A 15,347-nucleotide genomic window follows, 5' to 3' on the forward strand; every position below is an offset into this window, starting at 1 on the left:
ACTGACGGACAGTGTAACGCTGCAGAGCAGCAGATAGAAGTGTAGCCTGTCAGGAAGGTATCTGTGTAACAGGGTGACTGTCCTACAGAGAGGACTCCTGCTCCATCATCCCACTGACGGACAGTGTAACACTGCAGAGCAGCAGATAGAAGTGTAGCCTGTCAGGAAGGTATCTGTGTAACAGGGTGACTGTCCTACAGAGAGGACTCGTGCTCCATCATCCCACTGACGGAAAGTGTAACACTGCAGAGCAGCAGATAGAAGTGTAGCCTGTCAGGAAGGTATCTGTATAACAGGGTGACTGTCCTACAGAGAGGACTCCTGCTCCATAATCCCCCTGACGGACAGTGTAACACTGCAGAGCAGCAGATAGAAGTGTAGCCTGTCAGGAAGGTATCTGTGTAACAGGGTGACTGTCCTACAGAGAGGACTCCTGCTCCATCATCCCACTGACGGACAGTGTAACACTGCAGAGCAGCAGATAGAAGTGTAGCCTGTCAGGAAGGTATCTGTATAACAGGGTGACTGTCCTACAGAGAGGACTCCTGCTCCATCATCCCACTGACGGACAGTGTAACACTGCAGAGCAGCAGATAGAAGTGTAGCCTGTCAGGAAGGTATCTGTGTAACAGGGGGAACGGCCTACAGAGAGGACTCCTGCTCCGTAATCCCACTGACGGACAGTGTAACACTGCAGAGCAGCAGATAGAAGTGTAGCCTGTCAGGAAGGTATCTGTGTAACAGGGTGACTGTCCTACAGAGAGGACTCCTACTCCGTAATCCCACTGACGGACAGTGTAACACTGCAGAGCAGCAGATAGAAGTGTAGCCTGTCAGGAAGGTATCTGTGTAACAGGGTGACTGTCCTACAGAGAGGACTCCTGCTCCATCATCCCACTGACGGACAGTGTAACACTGCAGAGCAGCAGATAGAAGTGTAGCCTGTCAGGAAGGTATATGTGTAACAGGGTGACTGTCCTACAGAGAGGACTCCTGCTCCATCATCCCACTGACGGACAGTGTAACACTGCAGAGCAGCAGATAGAAGTGTAGCCTGTCAGGAAGGTATCTGTGTAACAGGGTGACTGTCCTACAGAGAGGACTCCTGCTCCATAATCCCACTGACGGACAGTGTAACACTGCAGAGCAGCAGATAGAAGTGTAGCCTGTCAGGAAGGTATCTCTATAACAGGGTGACTGTCCTACAGAGAGGACTCCTGCTCCATAATCCCACTGACGGACAGTGTAACACTGCAGAGCCGCAGATAGAAGTGTAGCCTGTCAGGAAGGTATCTGTGTAACAGGGTGACTGTCCTACAGAGAGGACTCCTGCTCCATAATCCCACTGACGGACAGTGTAACACTGCAGAGCAGCAGATAGAAGTGTAGCCTGTCAGGAAGGTATCTGTGTAACAGGGTGACTGTCCTACAGACAGGACTCCTGCTCCATAATCCCACTGACGGACAGTGTAACACTGCAGAGCAGCAGATAGAAGTGTAGCCTGTCAGGAAGGTATCTGTGTAACAGGGTGACTGTCCTACAGAGAGGACTCCTACTCCATAATCCCACTGACGGACAGTGTAACACTGCAGAGCAGCAGATAGAAGTGTAGCCTGTCAGGAAGGTATCTCTATAACAGGGTGACTGTCCTACAGAGAGGACTCCTACTCCATAATCCCACTGACGGACAGTGTAACACTGCAGAGCAGCAGATAGAAGTGTAGCCTGTCAGGAAGGTATCTGTGTAACAGGGTGACTGTCCTACAGAGAGGACTCCTACTCCATAATCCCACTGACGGACAGTGTAACACTGCAGAGCAGCAGATAGAAGTGTAGCCTGTCAGGAAGGTATCTGTGTAACAGGGTGACTGTCCTACAGAGAGGACTCCTACTCCATAATCCCACTGACGGACAGTGTAACACTGCAGAGCAGCGGATAGAAGTGTAGCCTGTCAGGAAGGTATCTCTATAACAGGGTGACTGTCCTACAGAGAGGACTCCTACTCCATAATCCCACTGACGGACAGTGTAACACTGCAGAGCCGCAGATAGAAGTGTAGCCTGTCAGGAAGGTATCTGTGTAACAGGGTGACTGTACTACAGAGAGGACTCCTGCTCCATAATCCCACTGACGGACAGTGTAACACTGCAGAGCCGCAGATAGAAGTGTAGCCTGTCAGGAAGGTATCTGTGTAACAGGGTGACTGTCCTACAGAGAGGACTCCTGCTCCACAATCCCACTGACGGACAGTGTAACACTGCAGAGCCGCAGATAGAAGTGTAGCCTGTCAGGAAGGTATCTGTGTAACAGGGTGACTGTCCTACAGAGAGGACTCCTGCTCCATAATCCCACTGACGGACAGTGTAACACTGCAGAGCAGCAGATAGAAGTGTAGCCTGTCAGGAAGGTATCTGTGTAACAGGGTGACTGTCCTACAGAGAGGACTCCTACTCCATCATCCCACTGACGGACAGTGTAACACTGCAGAGCAGCAGATAGAAGTGTAGCCTGTCAGGAAGGTATCTGTGTAACAGGGTGACTGTCCTACAGAGAGGACTCCTGCTCCACAATCCCACTGACGGACAGTGTAACACTGCAGAGCCGCAGATAGAAGTGTAGCCTGTCAGGAAGGTATCTGTGTAACAGGGTGACTGTCCTACAGAGAGGACTCCTGCTCCATAATCCCACTGACGGACAGTGTAACACTGCAGAGCAGCAGATAGAAGTGTAGCCTGTCAGGAAGGTATCTGTGTAACAGGGTGACTGTCCTACAGAGAGGACTCCTGCTCCATAATCCCACTGACGGACAGTGTAACACTGCAGAGCAGCAGATAGAAGTGTAGCCTGTCAGGAAGGTATCTGTGTAACAGGGTGATTGTCCTACAGAGAGGACTCCTGCTCCATCATCCCACTGACGGACAGTGTAACACTGCAGAGCAGCAGATAGAAGTGTAGCCTGTCAGGAAGGTATCTGTGTAACAGGGTGACTGTCCTACAGAGAGGACTCCTGCTCCATCATCCCACTGACGGACAGTGTAACACTGCAGAGCAGCAGATAGAAGTGTAGCCTGTCAGGAAGGTATCTGTGTAACAGGGTGACTGTCCTACAGAGAGGACTCCTACTCCGTAATCCCACTGACGGACAGTGTAACACTGCAGAGCAGCAGATAGAAGTGTAGCCTGTCAGGAAGGTATCTGTGTAACAGGGTGACTGTCCTACAGAGAGGACTCCTACTCCATAATCCCACTGACGGACAGTGTAACACTGCAGAGCAGCAGATAGAAGTGTAGCCTGTCAGGAAGATATCTGTGTAACAGGGAGACTGCCCTACAGAGAGGACTCCTGCTCCATCATCCCACTGACGGACAGGGTAACACTGCAGAGCAGCAGATAGAAGTGTAGCCTGTCAGGAAGGTATCTGTGTAACAGGGTGACTGTCCTACAGAGAGGACTCCTGCTCCATCATCCCACTGACGGACAGTGTAACACTGCAGAGCAGCAGATAGAAGTGTAGCCTGTCAGGAAGGTATCTGTGTAACAGGGTGACTGTCCTACAGAGAGGACTCCTGCTCCATCATCCCACTGACGGACAGGGTAACACTGCAGAGCAGCAGATAGAAGTGTAGCCTGTCAGGAAGGTATCTGTGTAACAGGGTGACTGTCCTACAGAGAGGACTCCTGCTCCATCATCCCACTGACGGACAGTGTAACACTGCAGAGCAGCAGATAGAAGTGTAGCCTGTCAGGAAGGTATCTGTGTAACAGGGTGACTGTCCTACAGAGAGGACTCCTGCTCCATAATCCCACTGACGGACAGTGTAACACTGCAGAGCAGCAGATAGAAGTGTAGCCTGTCAGGAAGGTATCTGTGTAACAGGGTGACTGTCCTACAGAGAGGACTCCTGCTCCATCATCCCACTGACGGACAGTGTAACACTGCAGAGCAGCAGATAGAAGTGTAGCCTTTCAGGAAGGTATCTGTGTAACAGGGTGACTGTCCTACAGAGAGGACTCCTGCTCCATCATCCCACTGACGGACAGGGTAACACTGCAGAGCAGCAGATAGAAGTGTAGCCTGTCAGGAAGGTATCTGTGTAACAGGGTGACTGTCCTACAGAGAGGACTCCTGCTCCATCATCCCACTGACGGACAGTGTAACACTGCAGAGCAGCAGATAGAAGTGTAGCCTGTCAGGAAGGTATCTGTGTAACAGGGTGACTGTCCTACAGAGAGGACTCCTGCTCCATAATCCCACTGACGGACAGTGTAACACTGCAGAGCAGCAGATAGAAGTGTAGCCTGTCAGGAAGGTATCTGTGTAACAGGGTGACTGTCCTACAGAGAGGACTCCTGCTCCATAATCCCACTGACGGACAGTGTAACACTGCAGAGCAGCAGATAGAAGTGTAGCCTGTCAGGAAGGTATCTGTGTAACAGGGTGACTGTCCTACAGAGAGGACTCCTGCTCCATCATCCCACTGACGGACAGTGTAACACTGCAGAGCAGCAGACAGAAGTGTAGCCTGTCAGGAAGGTATCTGTGTAACAGGGTGACTGTCCTACAGAGAGGACTCCTACTCCATCATCCCACTGACGGACAGTGTAACACTGCAGAGCAGCAGATAGAAGTGTAGCCTGTTAGGAAGGTATCTGTATAACAGGGTGACTGTCCTACAGAGAGGACTCCTGCTCCATAATCCCACTGACGGACAGTGTAACACTGCAGAGCAGCAGATAGAAGTGTAGCCTGTCAGGAAGGTATCTGTGTAACAGGGTGACTGTCCTACAGAGAGGACTCCTGCTCCATTATCCCACTGACGGACAGTGTAACACTGCAGAGCAGCAGATAGAAGTGTAGCCTGTCAGGAAGGTATCTGTGTAACAGGGTGACTGTCCTACAGAGATGACTCCTGCTCCATAATCCCACTGACGGACAGTGTAACACTGCAGAGCAGCAGATAGAAGTGTAGCCTGTCAGGAAGGTATCTGTGTAACAGGGTGACTGTCCTACAGAGAGGACTCCTGCTTCATCATCCCACTGACGGACAGTGTAACACTGCAGAGCAGCAGATAGAAGTGTAGCCTGTCAGGAAGGTATCTGTGTAACAGGGTGACTGTCCTACAGAGAGGACTCCTGCTCCATCATCCCACTGACGGACAGTGTAACACTGCAGAGCAGCAGATAGAAGTGTAGCCTGTCAGGAAGGTATCTGTATAACAGGGTGACTGTCCTACAGAGAGGACTCCTGCTCCATCATCCCACTGACGGACAGTGTAACACTGCAGAGCAGCAGATAGAAGTGTAGCCTGTCAGGAAGGTATCTGTGTAACAGGGGGAACGGCCTACAGAGAGGACTCCTGCTCCATAATCCCACTGACGGACAGTGTAACACTGCAGAGCAGCAGATAGAAGTGTAGCCTGTCAGGAAGGTATCTGTGTAACAGGGTGACTGTCCTACAGAGAGGACTCCTGCTCCATCATCCCACTGACGGACAGTGTAACACTGCAGAGCAGCAGATAGAAGTGTAGCCTGTCAGGAAGGTATCTGTGTAACAGGGTGACTGTCCTACAGAGAGGACTCCTGCTCCATAATCCCACTGACGGACAGTGTAACACTGCAGAGCAGCAGATAGAAGTGTAGCCTGTCAGGAAGGTATCTGTGTAACAGGGTGACTGTCCTACAGAGAGGACTCCTGCTCCATAATCCCACTGACGGACAGTGTAACACTGCAGAGCAGCAGATAGAAGTGTAGCCTGTCAGGAAGGTATCTGTGTAACAGGGTGACTGTCCTACAGAGAGGACTCCTGCTCCATCATCCCACTGACGGACAGTGTAACACTGCAGAGCCGCAGATAGAAGTGTAGCCTGTCAGGAAGGTATCTGTGTAACAGTGTGACTGTCCTACAGAGAGGACTCCTGCTCCATAATCCCACTGACGGACAGTGTAACACTGCAGAGCAGCAGATAGAAGTGTAGCCTGTCAGGAAGGTATCTGTGTAACAGGGTGACTGTCCTACAGACAGGACTCCTGCTCCATAATCCCACTGACGGACAGTGTAACACTGCAGAGCAGCAGATAGAAGTGTAGCCTGTCAGGAAGGTATCTGTGTAACAGGGTGACTGTCCTACAGAGAGGACTCCTACTCCATAATACCACTGACGGACAGTGTAACACTGCAGAGCAGCAGATAGAAGTGTAGCCTGTCAGGAAGGTATCTCTATAACAGGGTGACTGTCCTACAGAGAGGACTCCTACTCCATAATCCCACTGACGGACAGTGTAACACTGCAGAGCAGCAGATAGAAGTGTAGCCTGTCAGGAAGGTATCTGTGTAACAGGGTGACTGTCCTACAGAGAGAGGACTCCTACTCCGTAATCCCACTGACGGACAGTGTAACACTGCAGAGCAGCAGATAGAAGTGTAGCCTGTCAGGAAGGTATCTGTGTAACAGGGTGACTGTCCTACAGAGAGGACTCCTGCTCCATCATCCCACTGACGGACAGTGTAACACTGCAGAGCAGCAGATAGAAGTGTAGCCTGTCAGGAAGGTATCTGTGTAACAGGGTGACTGTCGTACAGAGAGGACTCCTGCTCCATCATCCCACTGATGGACAGTGTAACACTGCAGAGCAGCAGATAGAAGTGTAGCCTGTCAGGAAGGTATCTGTGTAACAGGGTGACTGTCCTACAGAGAGGACTCCTGCTCCATCATCCCACTGATGGACAGTGTAACACTGCAGAGCAGCAGATAGAAGTGTAGCCTGTCAGGAAGGTATCTGTGTAACAGGGTGACTGTCCTACAGAGAGGACTCCTGCTCCATCATCCCACTGACGGACAGTGTAACACTGCAGAGCAGCAGATAGAAGTGTAGCCTGTCAGGAAGGTATCTGTGTAACAGGGTGACTGTCCTACAGACAGGACTCCTGCTCCATCATCCCACTGACGGACAGTGTAACACTGCAGAGCAGCAGATAGAAGTGTAGCCTGTCAGGAAGGTATCTGTGTAACAGGGTGACTGTCCTACAGAGAGGACTCCTGCTCCATAATCCCACTGACGGACAGTGTAACACTGCAGAGCAGCAGATAGAAGTGTAGCCTGTCAGGAAGGTATCTGTGTAACAGGGTGACTGTCCTACAGACAGGACTCCTGCTCCATAATCCCACTGACGGACAGTGTAACACTGCAGAGCAGCAGATAGAAGTGTAGCCTGTCAGGAAGGTATCTGTGTAACAGGGTGACTGTCCTACAGAGAGGACTCCTACTCCATAATCCCACTGACGGACAGTGTAACACTGCAGAGCAGCAGATAGAAGTGTAGCCTGTCAGGAAGGTATCTCTATAACAGGGTGACTGTCCTACAGAGAGGACTCCTACTCCATAATCCCACTGACGGACAGTGTAACACTGCAGAGCAGCAGATAGAAGTGTAGCCTGTCAGGAAGGTATCTGTGTAACAGGGTGACTGTCCTACAGAGAGGACTCCTACTCCATAATCCCACTGACGGACAGTGTAACACTGCAGAGCAGCAGATAGAAGTGTAGCCTGTCAGGAAGGTATCTGTGTAACAGGGTGACTGTCCTACAGAGAGGACTCCTACTCCATAATCCCACTGACGGACAGTGTAACACTGCAGAGCAGCGGATAGAAGTGTAGCCTGTCAGGAAGGTATCTCTATAACAGGGTGACTGTCCTACAGAGAGGACTCCTACTCCATAATCCCACTGACGGACAGTGTAACACTGCAGAGCCGCAGATAGAAGTGTAGCCTGTCAGGAAGGTATCTGTGTAACAGGGTGACTGTCCTACAGAGAGGACTCCTGCTCCATCATCCCACTGACGGACAGGGTAACACTGCAGAGCAGCAGATAGAAGTGTAGCCTGTCAGGAAGGTATCTGTGTAACAGGGTGACTGTACTACAGAGAGGACTCCTGCTCCATCATCCCACTGACGGACAGTGTAACACTGCAGAGCAGCAGATAGAAGTGTAGCCTGTCAGGAAGGTATCTGTGTAACAGGGTGACTGTCCTACAGAGAGGACTCCTGCTCCATAATCCCACTGACGGACAGTGTAACACTGCAGAGCCGCAGATAGAAGTGTAGCCTGTCAGGAAGGTATCTGTGTAACAGGGTGACTGTCCTACAGAAAGGACTCCTGCTCCATCATCCCACTGACGGACAGTGTAACACTGCAGAGCAGCAGATAGAAGTGTAGCCTGTCAGGAAGGTATCTGTGTAACAGGGTGACTGTCCTACAGAGAGGACTCCTGCTCCACAATCCCACTGACGGACAGTGTAACACTGCAGAGCCGCAGATAGAAGTGTAGCCTGTCAGGAAGGTATCTGTGTAACAGGGTGACTGTCCTACAGAGAGGACTCCTGCTCCATAATCCCACTGACGGACAGTGTAACACTGCAGAGCAGCAGATAGAAGTGTAGCCTGTCAGGAAGGTATCTGTGTAACAGGGTGACTGTCCTACAGAGAGGACTCCTACTCCATCATCCCACTGACGGACAGTGTAACACTGCAGAGCAGCAGATAGAAGTGTAGCCTGTCAGGAAGGTATCTGTGTAACAGGGTGACTGTCCTACAGAGAGGACTCCTGCTCCATCATCCCACTGACGGACAGTGTAACACTGCAGAGCAGCAGATAGAAGTGTAGCCTGTCAGGAAGGTATCTGTGTAACAGGGTGACTGTCCTACAGAGAGGACTCCTGCTCCATAATCCCACTGACGGACAGTGTAACACTGCAGAGCAGCGGATAGAAGTGTAGCCTGTCAGGGAGGTATCTGTGTAACAGGTTGACTGTCCTACAGAGAGGACTCCTACTCCATAATCCCACTGACGGACAGTGTAACACTGCAGAGCAGCAGATAGAAGTGTAGCCTGTCAGGGAGGTATCTGTGTAACAGGGTGACTGTCCTACAGAGAGGACTCCTGCTCCATAATCCCACTGACGGACAGTGTAACACTGCAGAGCAGCAGATAGAAGTGTGGCCTGTCAGGGAGGTATCTGTGTAACAGGGTGACTGTCCTACAGAGAGGACTCCTACTCCATAATCCCACTGACGGACAGTGTAACACTGCAGAGCAGCAGATAGAAGTGTAGCCTGTCAGGAAGGTATCTGTGTAACAGGGAGACTGTCCTACAGAGAGGACTCCTGCTCCATCATCCCACTGACGGACAGTGTAACACTGCAGAGCAGCAGATAGAAGTGTAGCCTGTCAGGAAGATATCTGTGTAACAGGGTGACTGTCCTACAGAGAGGACTCCTGCTCCATAATCCCACTGACGGACAGTGTAACACTGCAGAGCAGCAGATAGAAGTGTAGCCTGTCAGGAAGATATCTGTGTAACAGGGTGACTGTCCTACAGAGAGGACTCCTGCTCCATAATCCCACTGACGGACAGTGTAACACTGCAGAGCAGCAGATAGAAGTGTAGCCTGTCAGGAAGGTATCTGTGTAACAGGGTGACTGTCCTACAGAGAGGACTCCTGCTCCATCATCCCACTGACGGACAGTGTAACACTGCAGAGCAGCAGATAGAAGTGTAGCCTGTCAGGAAGGTATCTGTGTAACAGGGTTACTGTACTACAGAGAGGACTCCTGCTCCATAATCCCACTGACGGACAGTGTAACACTGCAGAGCAGCAGATAGAAGTGTAGCCTGTCAGGAAGGTATCTGTGTAACAGGGTGACTGTCCTACAGAGAGGACTCCTGCTCCATCATCCCACTGACGGACAGTGTAACACTGCAGAGCAGCAGATAGAAGTGTAGCCTGTCAGGAAGGTATCTGTGTAACAGGGTGACTGTCCTACAGAGAGGACTCCTGCTCCATAATCCCACTGACGGACAGTGTAACACTGCAGAGCAGCAGATAGAAGTGTAACCTGTCAGGAAGATATCTGTGTAACAGGGTGACTGTCCTACAGAGAGGACTCCTGCTCCATCATCCCACTGACGGACAGTGTAACACTGCAGAGCAGCAGATAGAAGTGTAGCCTGTCAGGAAGGTATCTGTGTAACAGGGTGACTGTCCTACAGAGAGGACTCCTGCTCCATCATCCCACTGACGGACAGTGTAACACTGCAGAGCAGCAGATAGAAGTGTAGCCTGTCAGGAAGGTATCTGTGTTACAGGGTGACTGTCCTACAGAGAGGACTCCTGCTCCATCATCCCACTGACGGACAGTGTAACACTGCAGAGCAGCAGATAGAAGTGTAGCCTGTCAGGAAGGTATCTGTGTAACAGGGTGACTGTCCTACAGAGAGGACTCCTGCTCCATAATCCCACTGACGGACAGTGTAACACTGCAGAGCAGCAGATAGAAGTGTAGCCTGTCAGGAAGGTATCTGTGTAACAGGGTGACTGTCCTACAGAGATGACTCCTGCTCCATAATCCCACTGACGGACAGTGTAACACTGCAGAGCAGCAGATAGAAGTGTAGCCTGTCAGGAAGGTATCTGTGTAACAGGGTGACTGTCCTACAGAGAGGACTCCTGCTCCATAATCCCACTGACGGACAGTGTAACACTGCAGAGCAGCAGATAGAAGTGTAGCCTGTCAGGAAGGTATCTGTGTAACAGGGTGACTGTCCTACAGAGAGGACTCCTGCTCCATAATCCCACTGACGGACAGTGTAACACTGCAGAGCAGCAGATAGAAGTGTAGCCTGTCAGGAAGGTATCTGTGTAACGGGGTTACTGTCCTACAGAGAGGACTCCTGCTCCATCATCCCACTGATGGACAGTGTAACACTGCAGAGCAGCAGATAGAAGTGTAGCCTGTCAGGAAGGTATCTGTGTAACAGGGTGACTGTCCTACAGAGATGACTCCTGCTCCATAATCCCACTGACGGACAGTGTAACACTGCAGAGCAGCAGATAGAAGTGTAGCCTGTCAGGAAGGTATCTGTGTAACAGGGTGACTGTCCTACAGAGAGGACTCCTGCTCCATAATCCCACTGACGGACAGTGTAACACTGCAGAGCAGCAGATAGAAGTGTAGCCTGTCAGGAAGGTATCTGTGTAACAGGGTGACTGTCCTACAGAGAGGACTCCTGCTCCATAATCCCACTGACGGACAGTGTAACACTGCAGAGCAGCAGATAGAAGTGTAGCCTGTCAGGAAGGTATCTGTGTAACAGGGTGACTGTCCTACAGAGAGGACTCCTGCTCCATAATCCCACTGACGGACAGTGTAACACTGCAGAGCTTGGGCAGGAGTTTTGGGGTATGGGTCAGAGAGTCGACCTATTGACTGTCCCTTTTTTTATTGTTGATCCCATGATTTGTTGGTTACATTTAGTGGCACATTTAGGCCAACCGCAACCGACATTGGGCCTGATTCAGAGTTGATTGCAGATGCAAAATCTTTTCAAACGGACAAACCCATGCTGCATTGCAGGTGGGGCAGATGTAACATGTACAGAGCGAGTTACATTTTCTGTGCAGGGTGAGTACTGGCCGCTTTTGCATGTAGCCAACAGATGTTTTACAGCTTTATCTTTATACTGCAATTTTTAACCCCCCCCCCCCCACACACACACACACACACATATATATACACACACACACACACACACCTGATCAAGGGGCAGATTCAGTTCTGAACGCAGCCCCGCCAATTATCAGGGGAATGGCCATGCGCATGGCCTGTGATCGCAGGAAGCACCGTGGCTGACTGACAGCCGACCAGCGGTTTGAGCGGCACCCCAAGTGTTTTCTAGGAGTGCCACTGAAAAATGCAAGCGGATCCCAGCTGCTGGGAGGAAGGGACACTGACCTCAGCATTGGGTCCGATCTCCCCATGGCCAACACAGTGCCAAGTCTAGACTTGCAGGACGCTCCATGTGGGGGCAATCCATTTGATGGTGAGTGATTGCAAATGGGTTTCCCTCTCTTCACATGGATGCAACGCCATTCGCAGCTGCGCACAGGGGCGTGGTCTAACTGATCCCTGCGATCAGGTCTGAATTAGGCCCATAATACAGCAATCTATGAAACTTACCCTACAATCCACAATTGTATCAGCTTCACCCACACGGATATTGTCATCCACAATGATATGCTGACTTTCACAATCATTTGGGTCGATCCAGAACGGCTTCCCCCCGGAGCTGGCGAAATTATTTCTAGCCCACCTAAAAAATACAAAAAAACTGAAATGAACCAGGTGGATGAGGGGAGATCACCGGAGACTTCCACACAGAGCAACGCCCACACCCACTGTGTTATCCTACAAACATTTGTGTGTGAATAGGGGATTCGGTCGGCATTCCGGTGTTAGGGATGCCAGCACCAGAGTGCCGAACGTGTGTACGCCAGGGATCCTTATGGTTAGGCCATGGGACACCAGAATTAGGTGTAGGCACTATAGAGGTCAGGATTAGACTGGGGGGGCGGGACGATGACTAGGATTAGTGCACTAAGAAGAGAGGGTTAGGGTTAAGCACTAAGGGAGTATGGTTAGGGTGAGGCTGCGGGGGGGGGGGGTTAGAGTTAGGCTGTATGGGGGGGAAGGTTAGGCACTAAGGGAGTACAGTTAGGGTGAGGCTGCGGGGGGGGTTAGAGTTAGGCTGTATGGGGGGGAGGTTAGGCACTAAGGGAGTACGGTTAATCATAGGCCTGTGAGGGGGTGGGGGTTAGGCACTAAGGTGGGGTTAAGGTTAGACTGTAAGGGGGGGTTAGGCACTATGGTGGGATGGTCAGGCTGTGAGGGGGGGGGTTAGGCTGTGTGGGTGGGAAGGTTAGGCACTAAGGGAGTACGGTTAGGGTGAGTCTGCGGGGGGGGGGGGGTCTAGGGCAGTACGGATGGTGTAATGGTTAGCATTACTGCCCCACAGCGCTGAGGTCATGGGTCCCATTCCCACCATGTGGTATATATACGGGGCAGTACGGATGGTGTAATGGTTAGCATTACTGCCCCACAGCGCTGAGGTCATGGGTCCCATTCCCCCCATGTGTTATATATACGGGGCAGCACGGATGGTGTAATGGTTATATTACTGCCTCACAGCGCTGAGGTCATGGGTTCTATCCCCACCATGTGTTATATATACAGGGCAGTACGGATGGTGTAATGGTTAGCATTACTCCCTCACAGCGCTGAGGTCATGGGTTCTATCCCCACCATGTGTTATATATATGGGGCAGTACGGACGGTGTAATGGTTACATTACTGCCTCACAGCACTGAGGTCATGGGTTCTATCCCCACCATGTTATATATACGGGACAGTACGGATGGTGTAATGGTTAGCATTACTGCCTCACAGCGCTGAGGTCATGGGTTCTATCCCCACCATGTGTTATATATACGGGGCAGTACGGACGGTGTAATGGTTAGTATTACTGCCTCACAGCACTGAGGTCATGAGTTCTATTCCCACCATGTGTTATATATACGGGGCAGTACGGATGGTGTAATGGTTAGCATTACTGCCTCACAGCACTGAGGTCATGGGTTCTATCCCCACCATGTGTTATATATACGGGGCAGTACGGACGGTGTAATGGTTATAGCATTACTGCCTCACAGCACTGAGGTCATGGGTTCTATTCCCACCATGTGTTATATATAAGGGGCAGTACGGACGGTGTAATGGTTAGTATTACTGCCTCACAGCACTGAGGTCATGAGTTCTATTCCCACCATGTGTTATATATACGGGGCAGTACGGATGGTGTAATGGTTAGCATTACTGCCTCACAGTGCTGAGGTCATGGGTTCTATCCCCACCATGTGTTATATATACGGGCAGTACGGACGGTGTAATAGTTAGCATTACTGCCTCACAGCGCTGAGGTCATGGGTTCTATTCCCACCATGTGTTATATATACAGGGCAGTACGGATGGTGTAATGGTTACATTACTGCCTCACAGCACTGAGGTCATGGGTTCTATTCCCACCATGTGTTATATATACGGGCAGTACGGACGGTGTAATGGTTACATTACTGCCTCACAGCACTGAGGTCATGGGTTCTATTCCCACCATGTGTTATATATACGCGGCAGTACGGATGGTGTAATGGTTACATTACTGCCTCACAGCACTGAGGTCATGGGTTCTATCCCCACCATGTGTTATATATACGGGGCAGTACGGATGGTGTAATGTTTACATTACTGCCTCACAGCACTGAGGTCATGGGTTCTATTCCCACCATGTGTTATATATACGGGCAGTACGGACGGTGTAATGGTTACATTACTGCCTCACAGCACTGAGGTCATGGGTTCTATTCCCACCATGTGTTATATATACGGGGCAGTACGGATGGTGTAATGGTTACATTACTGCCTCACAGCGCTGAGGTCATGGGTTCTATCCCCACCATGTGTTATATATACGGGGCAGTACGGATGGTGTAATGGTTAGCATTACTGCCTCACAGCGCTGAGGTCATGGGTTTTATCCCCACCATGTGTTATATATACGGGGCAGTACGGACGGTGTAATGGTTACATTACTGCCTCACAGCACTGAGGTTATGGGTTCTATCCCCACCATGTGTTATATATACAGGGCAGTACGGACGGTGTAATGGTTACATTACTGCCTCACATCGCTGAGGTCATGGGTTCCATTCCCACCATGGCTCTAACTGTGTGGAGTTTGTATATTCTCCCCGTACTTGCGTGGGTTTCCTCCGGGTACTCCGGTTTCCTCCCACAATCCAAAAATATACTGGTAGGCTAATTGGCTCCGAAAAATTAACCCTAGAATGTCTGTGTGTGCGAGTACATGTGGTAGGGAATATAGACTGTAAGCTCCACTGGGGCAGGGACTGATGTGAATGTTCAAATATTCTCTGTACAGCGCTGCGGAATCTGTGTGCGCTATATAAGAAACTGCTAAGGTTAGGCACTAAGGGAGTACGGTTAATCATAGGCCTGTGAGGGGGAGGGGGTGGGGGTTAGGCACTAAGGTGGGGTTAAGGTTAGACTGTAAGGGGGGGGGGTTAGGCACTAAGGTGGGGTTAAGGTTAGACTGTAAGGGGGGGGGGGGTTAGGCACTAAGAAGGAAGGGTAAGGCTGGTTAGGGGTGGGATGGTTAGGGTTAGGGTTAGGCTGTAGGAAGGGAGGGTAAGACCGCCGGCATCCCAAGCACCCGTGTCGCAGTACCATCCCGTCAATAATATTGTGCTCTTTCTATCTGCTACCGTTTACTGTATCAGGGGCTTCATAGAATTTGACGGCAGATAAGAACCATTTGGCCCATCTAGTCTGCTTCCAGAGTGATACTTACTCCCTGGGATTGCACCTCTCCTTTTTTAGACTTTAGGGGAGGAAGGTTTAATAGCAGTATAAAATAATCAGCCAGTCA

The 15,347-nt window shown here is 50.7% G+C and overlaps 1 protein-coding gene across 3 annotated transcripts in view; it reads right to left on the reverse strand.

The window, feature by feature from the left end:
• LOC146025610 (uncharacterized) overlaps nt 1-15,347 on the reverse strand; it is a 37,475-nt gene that overhangs the window by 12,279 nt on the left and 9,849 nt on the right. For all 3 annotated transcript variants that reach the window (XM_083155551.1, XM_083155549.1, XM_083155550.1), the window contains exon 5: nt 12,026-12,158. In XM_083155551.1, coding sequence (XP_083011677.1) covers nt 12,026-12,158 — 133 coding nt within the window. The remainder of the gene's footprint in view (nt 1-12,025; nt 12,159-15,347) is intronic.

The sequence above is a fragment of the Crinia signifera genome, chromosome 8 (genome assembly GCF_055691185.1).
Source record: "Crinia signifera chromosome 8, ASM5569118v1, whole genome shotgun sequence".
Taxonomy (NCBI): Eukaryota; Metazoa; Chordata; class Amphibia; order Anura; family Myobatrachidae; genus Crinia; species Crinia signifera.